At 33.8% G+C, this 25,730-nt stretch overlaps 2 protein-coding genes across 2 annotated transcripts; one reads left to right on the top strand and one right to left on the bottom strand.

Moving 5' to 3' along the window:
• Window positions 1-292: 292 nt before the first annotated feature.
• LOC100962843 (olfactory receptor 13C2-like) lies at window positions 293-1,416 on the top strand. The gene has a single exon (XM_003785191.2). It carries the CDS (start codon window positions 383-385, stop codon window positions 1,337-1,339), a length of 957 nt encoding a protein of 318 aa, XP_003785239.1. The 5' UTR covers window positions 293-382; the 3' UTR covers window positions 1,340-1,416.
• A 6,047-nt stretch (window positions 1,417-7,463) lies between these two features.
• Window positions 7,464-8,403, bottom strand: LOC100944798 (olfactory receptor 13D1-like). Its single transcript, XM_003785372.2, has one exon. The coding sequence runs from the start codon at window positions 8,401-8,403 to the stop codon at window positions 7,468-7,470; it is 936 nt and encodes a 311-aa protein (XP_003785420.1). The 3' UTR covers window positions 7,464-7,467.
• Window positions 8,404-25,730: the final 17,327 nt, after the last annotated feature.

Below are 25,730 nucleotides of genomic sequence, written 5' to 3'. Positions count from 1 at the left end.
CACACACACACACACTATCTATTTTTGGTCAAATATACTAAAGATTTCTGCTTTGATTTATTCATCTGAAATATGTGGATAATAATAGCCCTTGCCCAGAACTGTGATAAGATTAAATGAATTAAATGGCATATTGAGCATTTCATGAAACATGTTAATTTCTTCTTCCCTTCCTTCTCTCCATTCATACTTTCCTCTCTTCCTCTTTTTTGTCTTCTTTGCTGCCTTCTTTTTTTTTTTGTTTGGTCTTGCCCTTTCTTTATTTTATTTTTTTCTCTGGAAGTATGGTACTTGTGTATTGGTACATGTTTGAAAGTAATCATAGTAAAATAAATATTTGTCTTAATATGCCTTGCCTTACAGATAGAAAAGAGATGGTAAAATGGAACAGGAAAACCAGACAATCCTGGTAGAATTTTTTCTGAAAGGGCTTTCTGGTTACCCAAGGCTTGAGTTACTCTTTTTTGTGCTGATCCTAGCAATGTATGTGGTCATCCTTCTGGGTAATGGTACCCTCATCTTAATCAGCATCTTGGACTCTCACCTTCACACCCCTATGTACTTCTTCCTGGGCAACCTCTCCTTCTTGGACATCTGCTACACCACCACCTCCATTCCCTCTACTCTGGTGAGCTTCCTCTCAGAGAGAAAGACCATTTCCTTCTCTGGCTGTGCAGTGCAGATGTTCCTTGGCTTGGCTATGGGGACAACAGAGTGTGTGCTCCTGGGTATGATGGCTTTTGACCGCTATGTGGCCATCTGTAGCCCTCTGAGATATCCTACCATCATGAGCAAGCATTCCTATGTGCCCATGGCAGCTGGGTCCTGGATCATAGGAATAGTTAACTCTGCAGTACAAACAGTATTTGTAATACAATTGCCTTTCTGCCAGAATAACGTCATAAATCATTTCTCCTGTGAAATTCTGGCTGTCATGAAATTGGCCTGTGCTGACATCTCAGGCAATGAGTTCATCATGCTTGTGGCCACAACATTATTCATATTGACTCCTTTATTATTAATCATTATCTCTTACACATTAATCATCACCAGCATCCTCAAGATCCGCTCTTCTGAGGGGAGAAGCAAAGCCTTCTCTACCTGCTCAGCCCATCTGACTGTGGTTATAATATTCTATGGGACCATCCTGTTCATGTACATGAAGCCCAAGTCTAAAGAGACGCTTAATTTAGATGAATTGGATGCTACTGACAAACTTATATCCATGTTCTATGGTGTGATAACTCCCATGATGAATCCTTTAATCTATAGCCTCAGAAACAAGGATGTGAAAGAAGCAGTAAAATACCTACTGAGAAGAAAAGTTTTTAACAAGTAAATTATAAGGGGTCAAGGAATAGTATAATCACAAGGTGGAAATCAATTAGAAAACTAAAACAAATAGTTCTCGCTGCTGTTTCAAATTCCTCTCTCAAAGCTCTAAAGCTCCAACATATTCTGATACAGTACCAATGAAAATAAGTAAATAAATAAATTTAAGTGTTTTAAGAATCAATGACTTTTTGTTGTTGTTTGTTTTCTCTTCTTATTGCTTTTGTTTTTGAAGAGCTCGACTGAGGGCGAGTGGAGGGATGGCATAATACGGAGATTTCCAGACAAGTTAATATCTTTTTTTCCCCCTTGATTTTTGATAAAATTATTTTCAAAACCAGTTTCTTTCTTTTTAAAAAAAATTACTTATTTTTTGAGACAGAGTCTCACTGTTGCCCAAGGCTAGAGTGCTGTGGCATCAGCCTAGCTCATGGCAACCTCAAACTCCTGGGCTCACAGGATTCTCCTGTCTCAGCCTCCTAAGTAATTGAGACTACAGGCACCTGCCACAACATGTGGCTGTTTTTTCCCCTATTTTTAGTAGAGATAGGGTCTCACTCTTTCTCGTCATGATCTGGAACTTTTGAGCTCAAGTGATCTTCCCACCTTGGCCTCCAAGAGTGCTAGGGTTACAGGTGTGAGCTACCATACCTGGCCTCAAAACTGATTTCTTTTTTTTTTTTTTTTGCTGTTTTTGGCTGGGGCTGGGTTTGAACCAGCCACCTGTGGCATATGGGGCCAGTGCCCTACCCCTTTGAGCCACAGGTGCTGCCCCCAAAACTGATTTCATAGTTCTTTACTTTCTTTAAAAGACAGAATTAAATTAAGTTTGAGATTTTTTTTAGGCAGAGTCTCACTATGTCACCATCGGTAGAGTGCTGTGGCATCACAGCTCACAGCAACCTCAAATTCTTGGGCTCAAATGATTCTCTTGACTCAGCCTCCCAAGTATCTGGGATGACAGACACCCGCCATAATGCCCAGCCATTTTTCTCTTGCAGTTGTCATTGTCACTTAGCTGGCCTTGGCTAGGTTTGAACCCACCAGCCTCGGTGTATGTGGCTGGCACCGTAACCACTGTGCTACGGGTGCCGAGCCAAGTTTGAGATTTTTTTATAACTCAGAATTCTGGTTTTCCAATATTATGATTACTAAAATAATTTAACTATGTATACTATGTATAGTTAAACTATGTATAGTGGACTGTTAAACTATGTATAGTGGACTGTTAAACGTTAAACTATGTATAGTGGACTGTTAAACGTTAAACTATGTATAGTGGACTGTTCTCTGTATAGGTAGCTTTATACTCCTAAACTTTTTAATTCTGGAGCAGTGTCATTTTTATAACTTTTTGTTCTTCTCTCACTATGAGGCTTTATATTATTATTCTGAGTTCAGCAGTCTTCTTTCCAAGGACCTTATTATACATGGGCTTTATACATGGGATTTAACTGCCTTAGACTTGGAATCAAATAACTATTTTTTAATGCTCTTTGAAAATTAAATGTAAATAACTTCCAAGTCAAATCATTCATTGATGAAAGTAAAGCTGCTGTTTTTCCTCTGTCCCATTGGTTCCCTATTTATGACATGTATTGCCGATCCAATAAGAGTTTCTTACTGGGGAATGCTGGGCCTACATTTTAGGTGGTTTTAACTTGTAATATTTTTCTGTTATTTACCTTATTTCTTCAGTTATTGTAGCCCCCAGCTTTTAAAGTTATTTTTGTAACTTTTCTAATTATATTTTTCTTGATCATATTTTCAAGCTTCATGTTTTCATCCATTATGTGTTAATTTTTATTTTAATGTTGCATTTATTTTGGGGGTATTACCTGCTATCACATTTGCTTCAGGATTTCTATTTTGTATTTTGTCTTGTTTACATTATTTCTGACAGGTGTTTAGAGGGGCATCTTTAGAGGCTCTGGATTATATCTGATCAATTTTTTTTCGAAGCAGCTTTTTAGGCTTCGCTGCTAATCATTTCTGCCTGTTCTTCAGTGTTTTAAATGTTGATGTAATTCTTTGTCCAGTTTGTTTCCTCTGATACACAGATTTGCCCTTTATTTCCTGAAGTACAGCTAGCTCTAAGAGTCTACTTACTAACTGAAGATTTGAGTAAGATATAAAGTAATGATAATGCAGAAAAGGAAAAAAAAACTCTAAATATACTCTAATTAGACATCAGATCTCAGTATTCCTAAAGTTCACCATAACCTTTCACGAAGATTCCTTATCATCCGTTTCTATCCTTAGCCCACAATTCCATTATGTTAATGGGATTCACTGTGCCTCAAATTAGAAATATATTATCAGCTTGAATTCCAGGACAGGAATTCCAGGGATTGTTGCCTGACTTCATGAACCTAGGTCTAAGTTCTTGAAAATAATCAGATGCAGGGAAGACATTAAATAGTTACTGTGAGCCAGGACCCACAGTTTTTGGGTGCTGATGACAAAGTATAATGTCCACTTTTTTTAAAAAAACACTTTGTGGCTTTGGAATATGACAACACTAAGGGAATCAACCATGAAATGGTAACCATATATTTTTCTATTTGCCCATAACATTCCAGTTAACACTCGTTGCCCTGGTGTAATTGTTAAAATTGTATTTCATTATCAAAATTGACTTGGTTTGGATGATCTAATACGTGGTCACCCTAGAGAGTAGTGCTGCCGCAGCATCATATTCCAAGGAAATGGCAGGAATGGCAGATCATAGCTTGTGGTGTCCTAAGGGGGCCAGAGCGGCACATAATATTCAGTTCACGTGAGATATTTTTAAGGGCCCTTCAAAATGAGGGGATGAATAATCAAATTTGGAGATGCTTCATTAAAAAACATGCTACAAATTAGATTTTAAGTTACCTCTTCAAAAATTGTGTAATACCTTGTCAGAATGATGGCTTCATATGAATTTGTAGACTTTCTTTCAGATAATAGTTCACGAATGTGGTTAGTTATTTCCAGTAGCTCCTTAACTTGGGATAATAAAACTGTATCATAAATTTAAGAAGCATTGTTTATCCTTTAAAAAAATTTATTTATATGTTTTTAATTAGCAAATAATAATTGTGTATATTTGTGGGGTATAATGTGATGTTTTGATCTATGTATACATCATAGAAAGAGTCACTCAAGCTAATTAACATACCCATCACCTTATTTTTGGTCAGATTTAATTTTTTTGGCTGTGAGAACATTAAAATTTTATTCTTTTGGAAATTTTGAAATGCACCATACTTTATTATTATTATTAATGGTGGTCACTATGCAGCGTAATAGATCACTAAAACTTTCTCCTAAACTCTAATTGAAATGTTGTATACTTTGATCAAAATCTTTCCTTTTCCTGTCCTTTTCTCACCCCAATTCTCCATTAACCACCTTTCTACTATTAATTTCTATGAGATTGACTTGTTTAGATCCACATATATGTGAGATCAGACAGTATTTGTCTTTCTTTTTTTTTTTTTAGTTTTTATTAAATCATAACAGTATACATTAATACTATCATGGGGTACAGTGTACTGTTTCTATATACAATTTGAAATACTTTCATCCAACTGGTTAACATAGCCTTCATGTCTTTTCTTAGTTATTGTGTTAAGACATTTATACTCTACATTTAGAAAGATTCACACATACCCTTATAGGATGAACCATAGGCGTGATCCCAGCAATCACCTTCCCTCCACCCACCCTTCCCCCACCCCTCCCCTTCCCTCTCCCCTCCCTCTCTCCTCTCCCCATATTCCTGGGCTAAAATTGGGAGTATTTGTCTTTCTGTGTCTGCCTTATTTCACTTAGGGTGATGTTCTCTAGTTCTATCCATGTTATTGTAAATGACAGAGTTTTCTTTTTTAAGGCTGTATTTGTATTCCATTTTTTTTGTGTGTGTGTGTGTTATATACACACCACATTTTCTTTATCTGTCCATTCATACGGATATCTTGCCTTTTGTGAATAGTGCAGCAATGAACATGGAGTACCTATGCCTCTTTGAGATACTGGTTTCATTTCCTTTGAATGTATGAGGGCTGTTCAGAAGGTATCCAGTCATGTGATATGAAAAATAGAGATATGCATGGCAGGATGCTTTCTGGACAGCCCTTATACATTCAGCAGTGGGATTTCTGGATCATATGGTAATTCTGTTTTTAGTGTTTTGAGGAACCTCAGTGCTATTTTCCAGAATGGCTGTAGTAATTTACTTTCCCTACAATAATGTCCAAGGCTTTTCTTTTCTTCACATTCTTGTTATCATTCATCTTTTTGATATTAGACATTTTAGCAAATTTGAGATGATATCTTGTTATGGTTTTAATTTGATGATTAGAGATTTTGAAGACTTTTTCATATGTCTGTTGGGCAGTTTTCTGTCTTCTTCTTATGTGTGTGTTTATGTGATATGTCTGTTCAAATCCTTTGCTCATTTTTAAAATCAGGTTATTTATTTTCTTGCTATTTAGTTGTGTGAGTTACTTATATATTTTGGATATTAGCCCCTTATTAGATGTATGATTTGCAAATATTTTGTCCTAATTGATAAGTTGTCTCTTTACTCTGTTAATTATTTTTTTGCTTTGCAGAAGCTTTCTAGTTTGAGGCAAACTCATCTGTCTATTTTTGCTTTTGTTGCCTGTGCTCTGAGTGTTCTAGCCAAGAAATCATTGCTCAGACCAGCATTGTAGAACATTCCCCTTATGTTTACTTCCAGTACTTTATGGTTCCAGATCTTAGGTGTAAATCTTTTTTTTCACACTTTGAGTTGACTTTCACATATGGTGTGACAGAAAGGTCTAATTTTATCCTACTTGAAGATATTCTGTTTTTCCAAGCCATCTGTTGCATAGATTGCTGTTTCTCCATCATGTATTCTTGTTACCTTTGTGAAAAATCTATCGACCATAAATACTATATTGGGGTTTATTTCTGAGATTTCTGTTTTGTTCCATTTGTTGATATGTCTGTTTTTATGTCAGTACCAAATTGTTTTGAAATCAGGGAGTGTGATGCCTCTAGATTTGTTGTTGTGTTTTGAAGGATAATGCTTCCCAGGTTTTTTTCAGCAATTTCTCATTAGAGAATAATATACACTATGGTTTTGTCTTACTCAGCCCAAGTAATCTCTTCAGTTTATTCAATATTTGTCTTCCCTTATTTTTCCCTGATTTAAATAATTAGCTGTTATTTTGCCAAAATATTTTATAATTGTCACTTGGTAAATGAAATTATACATAAATTCTAGTTCTTTTATCTCCCTGTATTAAATCATATACTTGGACCAATATTTACTATCCTTTTGAATTTTTATCAATTGATTCAATAGTAAATAACTGCCAACTGTTTGTAATTAACTTGATGTTAGATTTTATACAGAGAACAGTGTGCCACTGAAAAGATTTCAGAAGCTAACAAATGATTATAATATAAAAGGAAAATTGCTATAGTGGAGGTAAAGGTCAAAGCAGCACAGAGGGAATAACTAGCTTGGGGAAAATTTTGGATGGTGTTGTGGAGGATGTAACCTTGACCTGTCTTTATGAAATTGTTAGAATTTTACCAGAAAAGAAAGAAATGTGAAAATGCAGATGAGATAGCATATGCTGTTGTCATTAGGTATGAAATAAAATGATATAAGTAGTTAATGACATAGTAATTGGAACACAGCATATGCAAAGGGCTTGGAGAAAGGGGAAGTAAAGAAGACGAAGTATGTAGTTGGGTACAGAGGTTGGAGCCAGATCAAATCCCTGGATAAAAGGAAAAGCAAGAATAAAACAACAACAATAAAAAAACTATGAAATAGTTTTCTAAAAGACATGGCTAAAAATGTGTTTTAATTGTTAAACAGACATACAGGCTATATTTTCTTATAAGGGCTTAATTTTTTTCTTATTTATAAAATTTACTTTCACTTTTTAGACTACATATCTGTATATGTTTATGAGTCATTTCCATAAAGTGAAATAAACTATTCATATTCAAATTTCTTTCTAACTCTGAAATTCTGTGACTCCATATATATGACCTTCAGTTCTTTTGCTCTATTTATCTTTAAAATTCTTCCCCTCAAATTCATAAACTTATTTTCTACAGAAAGTCGAAATTGTCAGTGTGTCACTATTTCCCCCAGAACCTGCGTCTACTTGTTAATTTTCTCATTGCTCCCTGTACTTCCGTATTCCTTAGGCTATAGATAATAGGATTGAGCATGGGGGTGACCACACCATAGAACAGGGCAATAAGCTTATCAAAAGCAGAATCTTTAGATTTTGGTTTCATGTACATGAAGAGGATTGTCCCATAAAACACAATCACCACTGTCATGTGGGCTGAGCAAGTGGAAAAAGCCTTTTTCCTTCCTTCAGCTGAATTGATTCTTAGTACAGTAGAAAGGATGAAAACATAAGAGATACAAATCAGCAGTAATGGAGAAAACAAAAATATTACATTGCCCAACATTATAATAATCTCATTCAAGGCAATATCCGTGCAAGCCAGCTTGACAAAGGCCAATATTTCACAAACAAAATGATTAATGACATTTTTTCCACAGAAGGGCAACCGTATTGCAAGAACTGTTTCTGTCAATGAGTTGAGAAAGCCCAATCCCCAGGAGACAGCTGCCATCTGAACACAAAGGGCTTTGTTCATGATGATGGGGTATCTCAGAGGGTTGCAGATGGCCACATAACGGTCATATGCCATTACTGCTAGGAGCACACACTCTGTGGATCCCATAGTGTAAGAGACAGACATTTGAACAACACATCTAGTAAAGGAGATGATTTTTTTTTCTGATAGGAAGTGTATCAGCATTGAGGGGATAAAAGAGGATGTGTAGCAAATGTCTAGAAAAGAAAGATTACCAAGGAAGAAGTACATGGGAGTGTGGAGGCGGGCATCCAGGAGAGTCAGGATGATCAAAGTGCTGTTCCCCAGGAGGATGACCAGGTACATCACCAAGCACATCACAAAAAGAAGTTTTTCAGCCTCTGGGTACTCAGAAAGTCCTTGCAGTATGAAATCAATCTCTGTCCAGTTGGTCCTTTCCATTTCACTTTTTCATATCTGGGTTTTAATGAGTCTGTACAATATTATCATATGAAGTGAGAGTTAATTGGGGCAAGAGTGTCAGGACTCGTCAGAGTGGTGGTGACAGAGGTGAGTTTAGATTTTGGTAGCTTATTAAGAAGGCAGGTTTCTGTATTCTGTTTCCTGAGATTGTGATGCACAAGATCTGAGGCAAACATTTGCATATTTTAACAAGCACTTGTTATTTCTAAAGAAGTTGACCCACCGACCCCACTTTGAAAATCAGTATTTTGGAGAAAGCATGCATTAATCTGTTGAATAAAGATTTACTTCTTTCATACCATACTGATCATTAACAATCTCACTGGCTTAGGGTTTTGTAGTTTACAAATATGTTCACACATATTAAATTTTATCATCAGTATAATTCTGTGATTCTAATTCAGTAGATCTGAAGTGGGTTCTGAAATCCACATTTAATAACATTTCTCAGGTAATGCTTACAGTGCTTATCTGCAGAACACACATGAGTAGTAAGACCTTTCAGACCATCTGTCTCCAATACCATTGGAGAGTATTGGTGACTCAAATAGCCATTGGACAGTAGACAATGCCAAAGTGAACACTGGTGAAACTTTGGAGTAAAATGTTATGTAGTTTATTGCAATCAGTTTCACGTTCTTTAGATTTTAGATATATTAATATTAGCAACTAAATTGCAAAGAATCTGCCTTTCATTTCTGTCCACATGATAATCACTCCTTATCTACTTGTTGAATTTGCAGCTAGGGCTAATATTTTACCTATAAAAGGAATTTTGTTTCAGTTCAGTTCCCTGAGTTGTGCAACAAGACTATGAGTTAAATGATTTTAATCTGAGAAAATTTAAAGCATAGATATTCTTTATAGTAAATAAATCACAGAATATCATTTGAAGATACCTTTTTATCCTCATGGTTTTCTACCTAACTTTAAAATATAATCCTAAAGAAAAATTATCTATTGTGCCAATTTCTGCTTAGTGTTTTCTGTTTCTGGAATTTCTCTCAGTGATAGCCATTTGACAACAGATTATTCTACTCTCTGTGAAAACTCCAATTTACAGTAGTCAGCCAATTTAACGATTATAAAGGAATGTTCATATTTCTATTGCCTATAGAAGCAAGCCCTCTCATCCAAGTCAAGCTGTACCCAACTTTGCAGACATACATTACAAAGAATAGACCAGCATATACCCTTTATTAGTATTATTATTGGAATTTGACTGTAACTTCATGTATCAACCTACTATGAATCTGCCAATGAAATTCCAATAGAGACTTTGAAGGTCTGTGCTGTGGATTTTGCAGGGAAGATAAGAATCAGGTAGAATTCTTATGCTTTTCTATGAATATCTGCTAAACATTGATTCCTAATTGAAATTAATTTCAGAAAATCATTATGACATACATTTGGTATACTAACAACTCTGATATGGTTGCTGCCATAAAAATTTCACTTGTAAATATTTATAAGAGAAACCACCTTTGAGAAATCATAAAACCTCTTTCATGCTTTCAAATGAAAAAAGGATAGTAAAAAATACAGAGTAAATTATTTGCATTACTTTCGCAATGCTAGTGTAAACGTTTAAGGAGCAGTCAACAAACACTTTACTGAACAGCGTTGAGCCTAAAAGTTTTTCTGTATTGAGCTTTATGTCCTTAACTGGTTACCAGAATCTCCTTAGGATCAGGGAATAAAGATTTATAAGACTCTGAATAGTTCTAATATATCACTTTCCATGGGACTTACAGTATCAACTAATTTCATCTTTGTCATTATTGGGTATTATCTTTTCAAACAGCCTTTTATTCTTGCCTAATATAAGGGGCATTGTTAAATAAGTATAGTACATATACTGATAGGCCATTATTGCTGCTACTAATATAGTATTTTTGGAGAATTAGTATGTACACAAAAATGATGTTTATATTTAAAATAATCTAGTGAAAGCCGAAACAAAATAACAGTATACAGTGTTGTTTGCAAAACCAAAATCTAAACCAAGATAATTCAGAATAAAAAGGCTGGAAAGAAATATGCAAAATGTTAATGATTATTTTAGATAGCTTTTTTTCTACTTTCCTGAGTTATCTAAAGTTCTAAAATAAATATACATGAAATAATTAAATCAAAAATACTGAAGCATATGTTTATAATTCTGGTAGATGATAAACTTAGGGTAAAAATTATTAAAGCAATTTAAGTAGTACAGGATTGCTGCCAAAGTCTAGAGAAGACACACTCTGGCTCAGTTGCCCTTACAGTGATCCCCTGGAACGCATTATTTCCTTGATTGGACCTAGAGCATTTATAATCCCAGTACTCAAAACCCTTGCTTCTGAAAAGTTACATGAGCATTGCAAGAATAATGAAAGATATTATCCACATTCAAACTTTTTCAGGTAGTGGTCTTTTCAGCAGGTACATCAAGATAAAGAATCTGTGTTCCTGACTTAATCATATGATCTCAAAACAGATGGCAGAGTATAGATGTCTAGAACAGAACAGTCAGTAGAAGGTGAAATTCATACTTGGAAAGGCTCTAAACCAGCCTAAATCCTAGCCATCTGCTAATCTTTCTCTCACAGCTCCTTGGTTTTATAAGAAATAGCCACTCTGTTTCACTGCTCTGGGGCTTCATCTGGGCACTGTGTTGGTGTCATAGAGCAAAATTTGTGACTTTTTAATTCAAGTCATAAGTCAAGCTCTCTAACTTTTAAAAAATATCTAGCTTTCTAGAAGTTATTTTGTTTTGCTTTGCTTTATTAACTTAGCTACTTGAAAGTGTGATAAAGTACTAAGCTTTTTTCACTGAAAGACATGAAATGTCTGTACTCTAAATACTCAATAGGGGAAACAGTCCTGTAATCTTCTCCAGCTCTTATAAAGGGATCAAGACCACTGATGTTGAGCAAAGTTTGGTCGACATGCCAACTCTCAATTTATAGATTTTGTAAATTCTAATCCTTAATTAACATACCAGTCTGAAAGACATGTTATTTTAGCTCACAAAAGTAAGGATAATTGACAACAGGTGAAGTCTTACTAGGTATTTGGTACTTCATATAATTTCTATCTTTTAATTTTCAAAGGAACCTAATTACTACTATGGCTTGTGTACAGATAAGAAAATTAATTTGAGATTTAGAGTTTAAGGAAAAATTTCAGTATCTCATACTGGGGTGGTGAGTGCTGGAACTATAGTGTAAACGCTTATCTTTATAATTCCCAAGTCTCCATTATTTTCACTACTATACTGTAATATTTACTTATTTGTAGGATGTAAAAATTTTGTAAAACTACAATTTAATGAGATGCATTGAACTTCCAACCACAGTCCATGTGATAATTACACACATAAAGGATACATTTGCCTCTTTTGAAAACCACTTATAAAGCTATCCCCAATAATGAATTCAAATTAAAACCTACCCAAAATTCCTTTCAGGTCTATTTGGGGAATTAAGTTCTAGTATAGGGGAATTTGACTTATTATATTCTTGGAAACGAAAAAAAATCTTAATAGGTTTTCTTCTGCCTTGATTGCCTGGGGTTTAAACTAACACTTATAATTACTTCTCCTTTCTCTCTCATATTATTTGTTTCAAATCTTATTTTTGTCATAAACACCTTTAACTTTATGTTTTCTCAAACCCTTACTGGACATATTTTATATATGAATAATATGTAAATAACCATGTAATAATCTAGTTGACTAGTCCTTGATACTAGTGGAATCAAATACTTGAAGTTAATAGCCATTAGCCTACTATTTATAAGAGTTTATTATATTGCAAGCAACTTTCTTTTCCTTGTATGATTTAATCATGTGATCTCAAAAGAGACTGCAGACCATTGGATTATATTGAAATTAAAAAGAAAAAATTAAATAAAATATACTACTTTAGCATGTGGTGCCTGGGCTTTTCTATTTTTTATTCACAAATATATTCATATTTTAAAAGCATAGGCAATGACCACATTAACCCAGAAATCTTTAATAATATATGTTGATAGGATGTTTCCATTTTGAAAAAATTATGATAAAATCTTTTCTATCTTACCTTCTGACTGGATTTTAAAATCATTCACACCATTCCATGCTATTAAGTAATAGGAAATAGTCCCAGGAATTTGAATTTCATTTACATTTTTCAGATGAGATCAGAAGCTTCTTTGAAAGATAGTGGCTACTCTTTCCTAAAAAATATCTGAGAAAGGATGGCCACAATCAGGCTATTTGTCTGTACATGTATCTTTCTTGAGAGGGTGTCTAAGAAATAAAACATATTAAGCATAACAATTAATGATGCAACTCTAGTTTTTCCATAATTTATCCTTAAGTTGACACTTACTCAAAGGAGACTCAACTTCTTTTAAAGTAGGTAAATTCAGCACTTATTTTTACAAACCTCATCAGTCCCTAAGGTTGTAAGTCAAAAACTTAGGATTCCCTAGGGATAAAGTCCCTGATTCTGCGTATTCAAGAGACCCAATTATCCTGGCCTGAGGACTACCTCCCCCAATCATACATTTCTTAGAGAATTTGTTGAATATATCCAATTGCCTTATAAACAGGAGCTGGAGTCATAGTATCCAAACGTTCTTCCCTCAATTTTTTCTCTTTTTACTGCATAAATAATACTAGGTTAATGCCATAGAATCCCAAATTATACCTCTTTAAACTCTTTGCTTTTCTTCTTTTTGTTAATTTTAGACCATATACAAACATTTTTATTTATATTATTATAATTGAAGCAAAGCTGAATTTTAATTAGAAAATGATACCAATAATATTCTGTGATTTTAATGGTCTTCAAAATATTCTTTCTAAATATTTAGGTATTTCATTAAGTGAAATTGCTATAATATGGCCTACAATTTTCATATTGGACATTTCAATTTGTTTTTAATTTTTTGAGTTTTTATATAATGACCCTTCACATCTATGTAATCTGTTTTACCTTCCACTAGAAGTACCTTAAGTTAAATTTCCAGACATAAGACTATTGAAGGAAAAGATGTGAATTATTAGAGCTTTCCTAGTACACTTGCAAAATTATTTTTCCCAAATTAAATACTTTATATTGCTCCTGGAATATTTGTACAACTGTTTTTAGTACATTTTCTAGAATCATAAAGCTATTATTCTTTTCTGTTAGTATAAACATTAATTTGTTTCACCTTTCATTTCTTGTTGCTGGTTGTATTGAATACTTCCTCTATGTTTATTTATTATTTATATTTTCTCTTATTTGTCCACATCGTCTGCTTAACTATATCTTGAAATTTTAATAGTTTTCTCTTAATTTGAATAAGCTCCTAATATACTATATGATTAACACTTAGATCTTCAAATTTTCTGCAAGTATTTTCCAGGTTGTGTCTTGCTTTCTTATATTTATTTTTGCAGTTTTTGGCTGGGGCTGGGTTTGAACCTGCCACCTCTGGTATATGGGGCCGGCACCCTACGCCTTAGAGACACAGGTGCTGCCCTACTTTCTTCTTTTTAATAAGATTTTTCAAAAGTATGGTAAGATTTAGATATAATCCTTGAAAAAATATAATTTTTCTATGATAATCTTTTTATGATGACTATTTTCATTTATGTCTAAAGCATAGAACAGATTGATATTATTAAAATGTTAATTAATTTTTCAAAATTTTTTATTAAAGATATGTTATTACATTTATTATTATTAATTCACCAAATATTTATTGAATATCTCAGATAGGGTAGGCATTGTACTCCTACTGATAAACCTTGAGATGAATTTGACATAGTTGGTAGAAAAAAATAGGTTAATAAATTTTAAAGTTAAACTTTAGAAACATATTCTATAGGTTATTTCTATGTTTATCTGTAATTTACATCCTTTATGCTTAATATTATATCTTAAGTGGTTTTTTACATATCATCAAATAACAGGAAATGTATGATTTATAATGGTCACATAATATTCTATTATACAGTATTTATGTCTCCAGATTTATTTAGCCTATTATAAAAGAATGGATGCTTGTTTTCATTTTTTGCATATTATGAATTATATAATGTGTAATATTTTATATATCATAATGCCATGATAATAATTACATATTATTCATTAAGAGCAATACTTCCATTTATTTTTGGAATAATCTTAATCATTTTAATCACAAATTATGAAAATGGTGATAAAAATAATTAAATGAATACTCATATATAATCTTATTCCAGTGAAATTGTCAAATTCTACATGATTGGATTTTAGATGTGGAAGTCATCTTAAAAAATAAATAGTCCTAATCCTTATGAGATGACAGAGACACATCTATGGTATGGTCAATGATCACCTTACTTCTTCCCTCAGACCCAGGGATAATTAGGATACTTTCTGAGGTCGCACAAGTTATTTTTGTATAATTCTTAGAAAGTTTTTTTATAGGTAAATCTTAGAAAGTTTTTTGTACATAATGGTCTGTATGCAAGACCATTTGTTGTTCATTCCCTGTGGAACAGAAAAAAATCTTTTTTTGATATATCTTTTTGGCATAATTTATTCTCTTTTGGGTATTTCAGGAGTGAATGGTAGATCTGCATTTAGTTCTTTGAGAAATATCCATACTGATTTCCATAGAGGGTATACTAATTTATATTCCTGCCAACAATGTGCATGTGTTCCCTTTTCATTGTGTCCTTGACAAAATCTATTGTTTTTTTGACTTTTTAATAATAGCCATTCTATTAATCAAAGATGACATCTCACTGTGGTTTTAATTTGCATTTCCCTGATACTTAGGCATGTTGAGCATGTTTCATGCTGTTTGTCCATCATTATGTTTTCTTTTGAAATATGCCTATTCATCTCATTTACCCATTTTTAAAGGGGTTGTTTGTTTTTTTCTTGCTGGTTGTTTGAGTTCCTTGTAAATTCTGAGTATTAGTCTTTTATCTGATACATTGTGTATATTTTCTCCAAATTTATAGGTTGTCTACTTCTTCGATTATTTTATTTGCTAGGTAGAAGTTAAATAAGTCTTATTTGTTTTGCATTTGCTTTTGGTGTCTAAGCCTAAAATTCTTTGCCTAAGCCAATGTCCGGAAGAGTTTGTCCTAGGTTTTCTTCTACAATTTTTATGGTTTCATATGTTACATTTAAGTCTTTAGTTTATCTCATAGTAATTTTTCTATATGATGAGAGATAGGGATCCAGTTTTATTCTTCCACATATAACTGTCCATTTTCCTAGTATCAGTTATTCATTGGGGTGTCCTTTCTTCACTGTATGTTTTCACATTCTTTGTTGAAGATCAGTTGTAGGTATATGGTTTTATTTAAGGTTTCTCTTTCTGATCCCTTGATACGTGTGTCCTCTTTTATGGTAATACCAAGCTGTTTTGCTTATGATCGTCTTATAATAGGATTTGAAAGTGGACAGTTTTATTCTGTTTAGAATTTCTTTGGGCATTCAGGCTACATTTGATTCCATATGAATTTTTGGGATTGTTTCTTCTAATTCTGTGAAAACCGATGTTGGCAGTTTGATAGGAATGGCATTGATTCTGTAGATGACTTTGGGCAATATGGTCACTTTAACAATATTAATCATCCAATCCTTGAGCATGGGATGTTTTTCTGTTTGGTATCTTCTACAATTTCTTTCATCAGCAACTTGTAGTTTTCCTTGTACAGATCCTTCTCTTCCTTGGTTAAATATATTCCTAGGTTTTTTTATTTTTTGAAGCCATTATAATAGAATTGTGTTCTTGATTTGGTTCTCAGCTTGGTTGATGGTGGTATGTAGAAATGTTATTGATTTTTATATAATGGTATAACCCAAGCCTTTCCTGAATTCATTCATCAAATCTAAGAGTCCTTTGGAGGTGTCCTCAGGGTTTTCTAGGTAAGTGAGCATACCATCTACAAACAGAGATAATTTGACTTCCTCTTTTCTAATTTAGATGCCCTTTATTTATTTCTGTTTCTTGAATGCTGTGGCTAGTACTTCCTGTACTGTATTGAATAGAAGTGTGACAATGGACATGCTTGTCTTGTTCCAGTTTTAGGGGAAATGCTTTCAACTCTTCACCATTCAGTATGATATTGCTGTGTGTTTGTCATATTTGGCTTTTATTATTTTGAAATATGTTCCTTATATGCTGAGTTTTTTGGTTTTCTTTTAATGTGGGATTTTCTCCAATGCTTTTTTTGAATCAGTTGAGATGATCATATGGTTTTTGTTTGTAGTTCTGTTTATGAGGTGAATTTTATTTGATTTGCACATATTGAACCATTCTTGTAACCCTGGAATAAACTCCACTTGATTGTGGCAAACTATGGTTTGCTAGTATTTTTTTGAGGATTTTTGCTTCTCCATTCATCAGACATTTTGCCTCTGGTTTTATTTTTTCTTTTGCATAATTTTCTGGCTTTGACATCAGAGTGATACTGTTTTTTTTTTACAGCACATTAGGGAGGATTTCTTTTTTCTTTTGGGACATTTTTTAGTAAGATTGGAACCAATTCTTCCTTGTACATTTGGTAGAATTCAACTGTGCATCTGATAGAATTCAGTTGTGACGCCATCTTGTCCTGAGCCTTTTGAATTGGGAGTTTTTAAATTACTCATTCAATCTCACTACTCATTATTCATCTATTCAGGATTTCTGCTTCTTCCTGGTTCAATCTCAAGAGGTTTTATGTTTTCAGGAATTTATCTAGGTTTTCTAGTTTGTGAGCATACCGTTGTTAGTAATAATCTCTGATGATTTTTATCTTTTTATGGAATCAGCTCTGATGTCTCCTTTATTTCTGATTGAGTTTATTTGGATCTTCTGGTATGGATGTTCTTTTCTAGTTAATCTACTTAGTGGTTTGTCAATTTTGTTTATCTTTTTGATGAACCAACTTTTGTTTTGTCAATTCTTTGTACGTGCATTGTTTTCTTGGATTCTATGTCATTTAGCTCTTCTCTGATCTTTATTATTTCTTTTCTTCTGCTACCTTTGGGTCATTTTGTTTTTTCTAGTTTCTTGATGTTCAATGGTAAGTTAATTTTTGATGTTTCTACTTTTCTGATGAAAGGAGAGAGTGTTATAATATTCCCTCTTTGTGGTATCCCACAGGTTTTGGTATGTTGTGTTTTCATTTTCATTCATTTCAAAGAAGTTTTTATATTTTTGTTTTTATTTCTTTTTAGGCACAGTGATCATTCGGGAGCATGTTTAATTTGTAGGTGTTTGTATAGTTCTTGACATTCATCTTTGCTCTGATTTCTGATGTTCTTTTTTATTCTAAGAAAATACTTAACATGATTTCAGTTCCTAAAAATTTGTTAATACTAATTTTGTTGCCTAAAATACAGTTTATCTTGGAGAATATTCTATGTGTTGATGAAAAGAGCGTATATTCTGTAGTTGTTGGATGGAATGTTCTATAAATTTCTGTTAAATACATTTCGTCTAAAGTCCAACTTAAGCCCAGTATTTTTTTAAATCTAGTACTGTGAGTGGGGTATCAAAGTACTCCACTATTATCGTGTTGCTCCCTATCTCTTCTTTTAGACATAGTAATACTTCTTTTGTAAGTCTAAATGTTTTAATGTTTTTTTCTGTGTTTTTTATTTGTGGTCCCTATGTCCAGTGTCTTTTCATTGATACCTGCACATCTGATGTAGCACTCACTTGTTCTAATTTTGGAATTTGCTTTCAAAGTCGAGAATTTTTTCCTGAAGATAGTATACGTCTTGTTGTTTCAGTAGGACTTTTTGCCTTTGATTTTGGTTTCTTGTGGAGGTGTGATGTTTGTATCATTTCTTAGTCAATGTACCTGGTCAGTAGTATCTGTGCTTTCCTTAGTGGCTTAGTGAACAGTTATTAGTTGAGTCTGTTGTAAAGATAAGCTGAGGACTTGAAGGCCAGCAGAGCTAGTCTTCAGGGCTTGGTGATGAAAGCCGTGGGCTAAGAGTACCTAATTTTAGGCCCCAGAGAGGCTTATATTGGCATTGGTATTAGTGTGTCCTGGGGAGCAATTCTAGGGTCTTCAGGTGGCTTCATTAGAAGGTAGTAGAGCAGAGGCTTGATGTGAGAGGGATGTGAGAGTGTTCTTGGTCCCTTGAGAAGCTGTTGTGATGTGGAAGGCAGCAGTAGTGGTGGTGGAGCCATCCACTAGCACTGAAGTGGTCTTTGTTGGTGTCATGGATAGCTACAGTGGATTGGGCAGAGCCCAGTCCAATGACTAGTCCCCAGTCCTACGATTGCCTGTTGGTCATGGATACAGTCCTAAATGTACTTAGGAGAGCTTACCATTCCTGTTCCTTTCCATGGAGGAGGCACACACTACCTATTTCTAATTGGCCACTTTCATTTGAAGACCTGCACCTGGCTTCTATAGAAATAGAGTGGCTTTGGAGTCGGAAACAAAGATTAGGTCTCTAGTTTCCTGACTTGTGGTTTAGTGACATCTAGTAAGCTATTTAAGGTATGAAATCAGTAGTGTAACCATTTTGCAAGACTTATGTTATGAAGTTTAAAGTGTGATTATTGTGACTCTTGGCATTTAATTGAAACTATATAAAAGAGAGTTAATATTATAATATTTGATTATAAATCGTGAATCTGGGTATAGTTTATCTAGTGTTGATGCCATAAATAATCACTTTCAATTAGTTTTGGTAAATTAAAGAGGTGTGAAATCATTTTATTTCAGTATGAAGCTGTGTAAATTAGTAGAAAGAGTATCAAAATGAATCACTCATCAAGAAAAGGAATCTCTTTCTTGATGAGTTGGGAAAAGTATGGATTGTTTCTATGAGACAAAATTATAAGCCTTATTGACTTGATTGCACAAAGTCTTAGCAAGTCTTTTAAGATAGAATCTAAATTAGAAGAGGCTCATTTTTTTAGAAAAAAAGAAAATGTAAAGAAGGGGCTAATATTTTTGTTAAGTGTATTCAAGTCAGTTTAGTTCAGTGGGTCTATTAATAGACAGAAAAATGATTAATGTACAGCTCTGACAAGTTCTGTGTCACTTATTAATATTCCACTATTGCCAAATTCATAGAAGTAGAAGGTAAAATGGTATTTGCCAGGGGGCTGGGAGGTAGGGAAAATGAGAAAAGAGTGGTCAAATGGTACAAATTCTCAGTTAAAAGATGAATAAGTTCTGGATATCCAAAGTGCAACATGGGTAGTGATGGATGTATTAATTCGATTATGCTAATCATTATACAATGTATTTGCATATCAAAACATCACACTGTATAACTTGAATACATTAAGTCTTTGACAGTTAAATATTTAAAAATATAAAGCACAATAAAATAAGAGGACCTCTTTGCAACAGCTTCCTAATTGGTCTCTCTGTGTCCAATATTTATACTGAACTGGGAAATGGCCACACTTAGATATCTTGTGAAGACTCTCTTCTAGACAGTAAAATTTATCTCCTATTGTGGAAAATACTACACTATGACTGCATGTTTAAGATTTTCCTGTATGGCACAAGTTGCTACAGCACAAAGTATAAAATATTTAGGAAAAGCAAGCCTCATGATTTCAGGGATCAGCGCTATCTTTCCAGCAACGTTCCCTAGTATGTCCTTGAGCCTCAGCTTCCCAAAGACATGAGCTCTTTCAAACCACTCCCATTCTTGTCTTTGGGTGTTTCTCTGCAGCTAGAGCTGTGTGTGGAGTAAGGCAGGAGAGGAGCTCGGTATGTATAAACAATGGACTTGGTACGTCAGCGTGACCCAGTTCTCTTCTCATTACATATGGCTATGTCCAGTGCTACAGATGACAAGGAGATAGATATATTTTCAGTGGTGCTTGAATAATGTTGAAAATGATATGTTTATCTCAGATAATCAAATTAGAATTCTCAAATGACATCACAAATTTGAGCAATCATGAAAATATCCTACAAAAGGCAAAGCAACTTGATTAATCCAGGTGCCCTTACTCACATTTATGCTATAATCAGTGGATTATCTCCTGGGTCGCTAATCACATCTCTGCTGTTAGAAAGTTTGGACATCCCATCCTAAAATTTCTGTAATAGATGCTCATATTTCTAGATTCAAATGAACAGTTTATTGTTTGGGGGTGGTCATGATTATTCCACAGTGATTCTGAATCATCATGATGGAGAGTCATATTAGATCGCTCTGATTAGTACGATCATTTATTTACCATACTTTGTTTATTTGCCATTCATCATCTTACTGGCCTTGAGCTCTTTAAATGCTGTCTTTAAATGTCATTGTGGATTCTATAAATCAGAATTATGAAAAAAATCTTAATACTTAATGACTCCTACCCCAGTTGCTGTGGGGTTGTCCTTATAGTGTCCTGTCCCATGATTGTCCTGGACTTGTGTGAACATTGAGGGAGAAAGAAATATCCACTCCCAAAGTTGGATCCATTCCATTTCCAAACAACTGTAATTCTTTTTTAATTATGTAGACCCTGAACAAATTTCCAGGATGAAAATGAATTACTTGCATAATTTAATGTATTCTAGGGGTCACAAACTCAGATATCTTCACTGCTATGCAGGTAATGTCATTTTAGTAAAATAGACTGAATATGAAGTAGTGTGGAAGGATAAGGACTATAGCAAATCTCTAATTCCATGTGGCTGAACAAAATGCATATGCTATCATAGTCCTTTTCTTACAAATATCTCTCAGACTTCCTATGTTTTTATTGGAATATGTCTTCTTTACCCTGATTACATTTTCTGAAAGACTTGGTGATGGCAGTACATAGAAGACTACTTCATTTTCCCAGCATAAAGTGATTATATGTGTAGAATTTTCCACATAATGATCTCATACTTTTTTTTTTTCTGTTCAGTTGTAACTAAGAAGGAGAAATCAGTCTCTTATGAACAGTCTCCTGATTCCCTCCAGAAAACTTGTGGAGGGAAGAGTGTTGTTAAAAAGTTACAAGTTTACTTTAACAAGCTCAGCTTTAGACTGTTAGCAGCCGTGTGGGATCCCATCTCTAAGTAACTATTTGTACCTTGGTCTCCAAGAGAAGTAGGTCAGTCAACTTTTAATGATGTCCTTTGAGATATAGTTCCCTGCTCAGGTGTAAATATTGGACCATGTTTTATATTCCCGTGGGGGGAGATTACCAAAGTATGAGATAACAACTAGAAAAGAAAAGATGTCTTCCTATATTGGTTGGCCTCTTTGGAAGCACCATGTTTAACATGGTTAAAGGTCATAGGAGTGAAAATTGTCATGATGTACTTGCTAAAGAGATGGATATTGAGGTCTTGGCAGATCTTTTAGCAGTCAAAAAAAAAAAAAAAACAAAACAAAACAAAGGAGTTATTTAGTGGGATAATGGAAAGTACGTGAATATTTGAGTCTATTTAGTTGTGCTTCAATCCCTATCTTGCCACTTCATAGCTATGTTCCTAGGGCAATTTATACAACTTTTTAGACTCCACATTTCTTATTCTATAAAATCATTGTATCTTTAAGTTTTTTTTTATTAACTTAAGTTTATTAACTTAAGTTTTTTTTTATTAACTATGTACTATGTACATAACTATGTACATTAATGCAGTTCTGGGGGTACAGTGTCTTGTTTTCACATACAATTTGAAATATTTTCATCAAACTGGTTAACATAGCCTTCATGTCATTTTCTTAGTTATTGTGTTAAGATGTTCATATTCTACTCTTAGAAAGATTCACTTGTACCCTTATAAGATAAACCTCAGAAGTGATCCCTCCAATCACCCTCCCTCCACCCCTCTCCTTCACCCCTCCCCATATTCTTTAGATGTTTTTAGATTATAGATTTCATATGAAAGCTATAAATTAATTTCATAATAGGGCTGTGTACATTGGATACTTTTTCTTCCATTCCTGTGACACTTTGTTAAGAAGAACACTTTCCAGCTCCATGCATGTGAACATGAAGGAGCTAAAGTCTCCATCTTTCTTAATGGCTGCATAGTATTCCATGGTGTACATATACCACAGTTTGTTGATCCATTCGTGGATCGATGGGCACTTGGGCTCCTTCCATGACCTGGCAATTATGAATTGGGCTGCAATAAACATTCTCATACAAATATTTTTGTTGTAATGTGATTTTTCGTCTTCTGGGCATATACCTAATAAAGGAATTGCAGAATCAAATAGCAAGTCTGTTTTTAGTTCTCTAACTGTTCTCCAGATGTCTTTCCAAAAGGAACGTATTAGTTTACATTCCCAGCAGCAGTGTAAAAGTGTACCCTTTTCTCCACATCCACACCAGCATCTCTGGTTTTGGGATTTTGTGATATGGGCTAATCTTACTGGAGTGAGGTGATATCTCAAAGTAGTTTTGATTTGCATTTCTCTGATGATTAAGGATGGTGAGTGTTTTTTCATATATCTGTAGGCCATGTACTGATCTTCTTTGTAGAAATTTCTCTTCAAGTCCCTTGCCCACCCTGAGATGGGATCACTCATTCTCTTCTTGCTAATATGTTTGAGTTCTCTGTGGAGTCTGGTTATTAAACCTTTGTCAGAGACATAACCTGCAAAAATCTTCTCCCATTCTGAGGACTGTCTGCTTGCCTTACTTACTGTGTTCTTGGCTGTGCAGAAAGTCTTTAGTTTGTTCAGGTCCCAATAGTGTATTTTTGATGTTGCTTCAATTGCCTGGGGTGTCCTCTTCATAAAAATTCACCCAGGTTGATTTCTTCAAGTGTTTTCCCTACACTTTGTATCTTCAAGTTTTTATGAGGATTAAATGTATCTGTGGCATAAGTGATATTTAATGTGTTTTCTTCCCTGAGATACAGAAAACATTAGCAACTGAAGTGGTTGCTTCATTTTCCATTAATTTGCAAGAAGTTAAAGGTTTCTTCCTTCCTTTTCCAACTTCTGTGAAAACTTCATGGATGTTATCCAGAGTTAATAAAAAAAAATTCCTGTCTGGGTTCAGAAAAAGAATTATTCTTTTGCCTTTGTTTATAGTTCCACTGATGCCATGTCAACTTTGGATTTACCACTGGTGAGTCACCAATCTGCCCTAGAGAAGAGGTTCTTGAACTTATTGAATGAAATATTACTTCTGCATAGTAATATCTCTGATATCTTTGATGTCAGTGTCTTCAATGCCCTTTCTTGGAGTTATGATATTCCTTTTTTAGGCTTTTTGAAGCTCTTTTGTGATCTCTCTGAAGGCACAGCCATGCCTTTTTTTCCTACTCTTTCTAGAGCCTATTCACCTCTCTTTTTAGTGGTTTTACTTTTTTCTTTCCTACAAAGTTGATTGAGGTTAATAATGCTTGCTGGGCTTTTCTTGTATACTGCAAAGATCTTAACCATAATATTTGCATCAAAAATCACACCATTTATAGCATCAGTTGGAATTTTCATCATTAGTTTTCCAATTTACATCTTCATATACTGGTTAGATTCCATCAACTTAGTGATTTACTATCCCCCTAAACAAACTTACTTACAATTAAACTCTCCCAATTCCTGTAGCTCCTTGGTTCATTGAAATAAGTACCTTTTCTCTAAAGTGAGAGGGGTGCCATAAATGTGGATGAGTGGGCTAGTACATTTAATCCTTACTACAAATAAAAATGCCTGATGTTTAATCACTTGCATAGCCTATGCATTAGTAAGGTAGATGTGGAGGGGAGAGTCCAATCAAAATAGTTTGACTGCATATCAGCTTTTTAACCATTAAGATTTTTGCCACCTTTAATAACTACAAATTCTTGAACTCATGTATCTTCTCCTAAAGTGGATCATACTGACATGTGGTTTGTGCAGCAGGATGTTAGGTTTATTAAGCAATTTTTTGTTTGGTTAAAACCCTTGGTCCTAGTGCTCATTATCAGTTCTATGTGACAACAGGGGTATCCATTAATTTCTCAGGAAGATGATGCAACCAGTCAGAATAGATGTTCATTATAAACAACCAATACAGCTGTTCAGTGGCTATGATTTCATGCCTGGTTTTAATATTTTCATTGTAATTTTAATTTTTTTCTCTGACTTGTAAGTGAGGGCTGATACTTAGCTGGCACATGATAATTACTATCACCACACTGGTTATTTATAGCAGAAATTCACTCTTATTTATTAGAACACTTGCCACAGAATTTAAATATTTTTAATATTACTGATAGTCATTAGGATTGTGTTTTAATTGTCCCAGGGTACAGGGGTTTATAATTAATTAATTTCTTTAACTTAATTTCTTTATTGGAAAGAGCATGTGGACTGATTAATATTGTTTCTTTGAAATTTGCCAATTCTTGCTTTAACCTGACATAATATCAATTTTTGTATATATTCCAATGTATGCTTTAGAAGAAAGCATATTCCTTGATAGTTGGGTTGTTAAGCTTATTAATGTTTTTGTTAAGTCTTTTTCATCCTTATAAACATTAGCCTGTTTATTCTTTTGGTGCTTGAGAGGGATATGTAGTTATATTTAGTTTTCCCTTGAGAAAACTATATTGAGGCTGTTTTATTAGAGGGAATAGAGGTTAGATTTACACATCTTCCTTAAGAAGGTTAAGCAAACTTTTAAATTAATGAAACTAGCTAGCACTTTTGCTTCCAATAATGTGTTTTGATATTGAATTTATTTTATTTTATATTTTTTCCTCATTTTTATTTCAACCCTTCTTTTCCCACATATTAGATATGTCTCTGGTAAACATACAGATTAAAATAAAACAAAAAGCTATATGTCTTTATAAAATAAATATACTTGATATAATAATATTATTTAAAACCCATGTTGTTAGTTCATTGTGATTATTGTGAATGTGGACTCTCACTAATGACAGTTTGCTTCTGTATGTGCATAGAGATTTGTAATTATAAATTCCATTTTTCATGAGAATCCTGAATAATTAAATTTATGATGACTTCCTCCAGAGAGCATTTGCTTTGGTGGGAATAAGGAAGTGGGACTGACCTGAAACCATAAGGGCTGCTGCTGGTCCATATGTTGCATATGTAAATATTGGAAAATGGATAGTTTTAAAAAATGCACTTTTATAAGTATTGGAAAATGTGCCTCATCCTAAGACACTTGGTCACCAGCTCTTAAGAAATTACTTTGTTGGAATTATTATAACAAAATACTTTTCTGCTATTTTCCTGAAAATTGTATGAAAATTATTCAAGTCTATGTTTTCTAGATTTTGACTAGCATATTCCTAAATGTGGTAGTTTCATAAAGTGCATTTTATAAAACTATCCACAGTGATCCTGAAAACCCTCTTTTCCTCTTTATGGGGTGCAGGTCTAATGGAGAAATCTCTCAAATGTGTGCAAGGATTA

This window comes from Otolemur garnettii, unplaced genomic scaffold (genome assembly GCF_000181295.1).
Source record: "Otolemur garnettii isolate 467f Iridium unplaced genomic scaffold, OtoGar3 scaffold00014, whole genome shotgun sequence".
NCBI classification, from domain to species: Eukaryota; Metazoa; Chordata; class Mammalia; order Primates; family Galagidae; genus Otolemur; species Otolemur garnettii.
The sequence above is the reverse complement of the archived record's forward strand: the minus strand, read 5'-3'. Positions and strand labels throughout refer to the sequence as shown.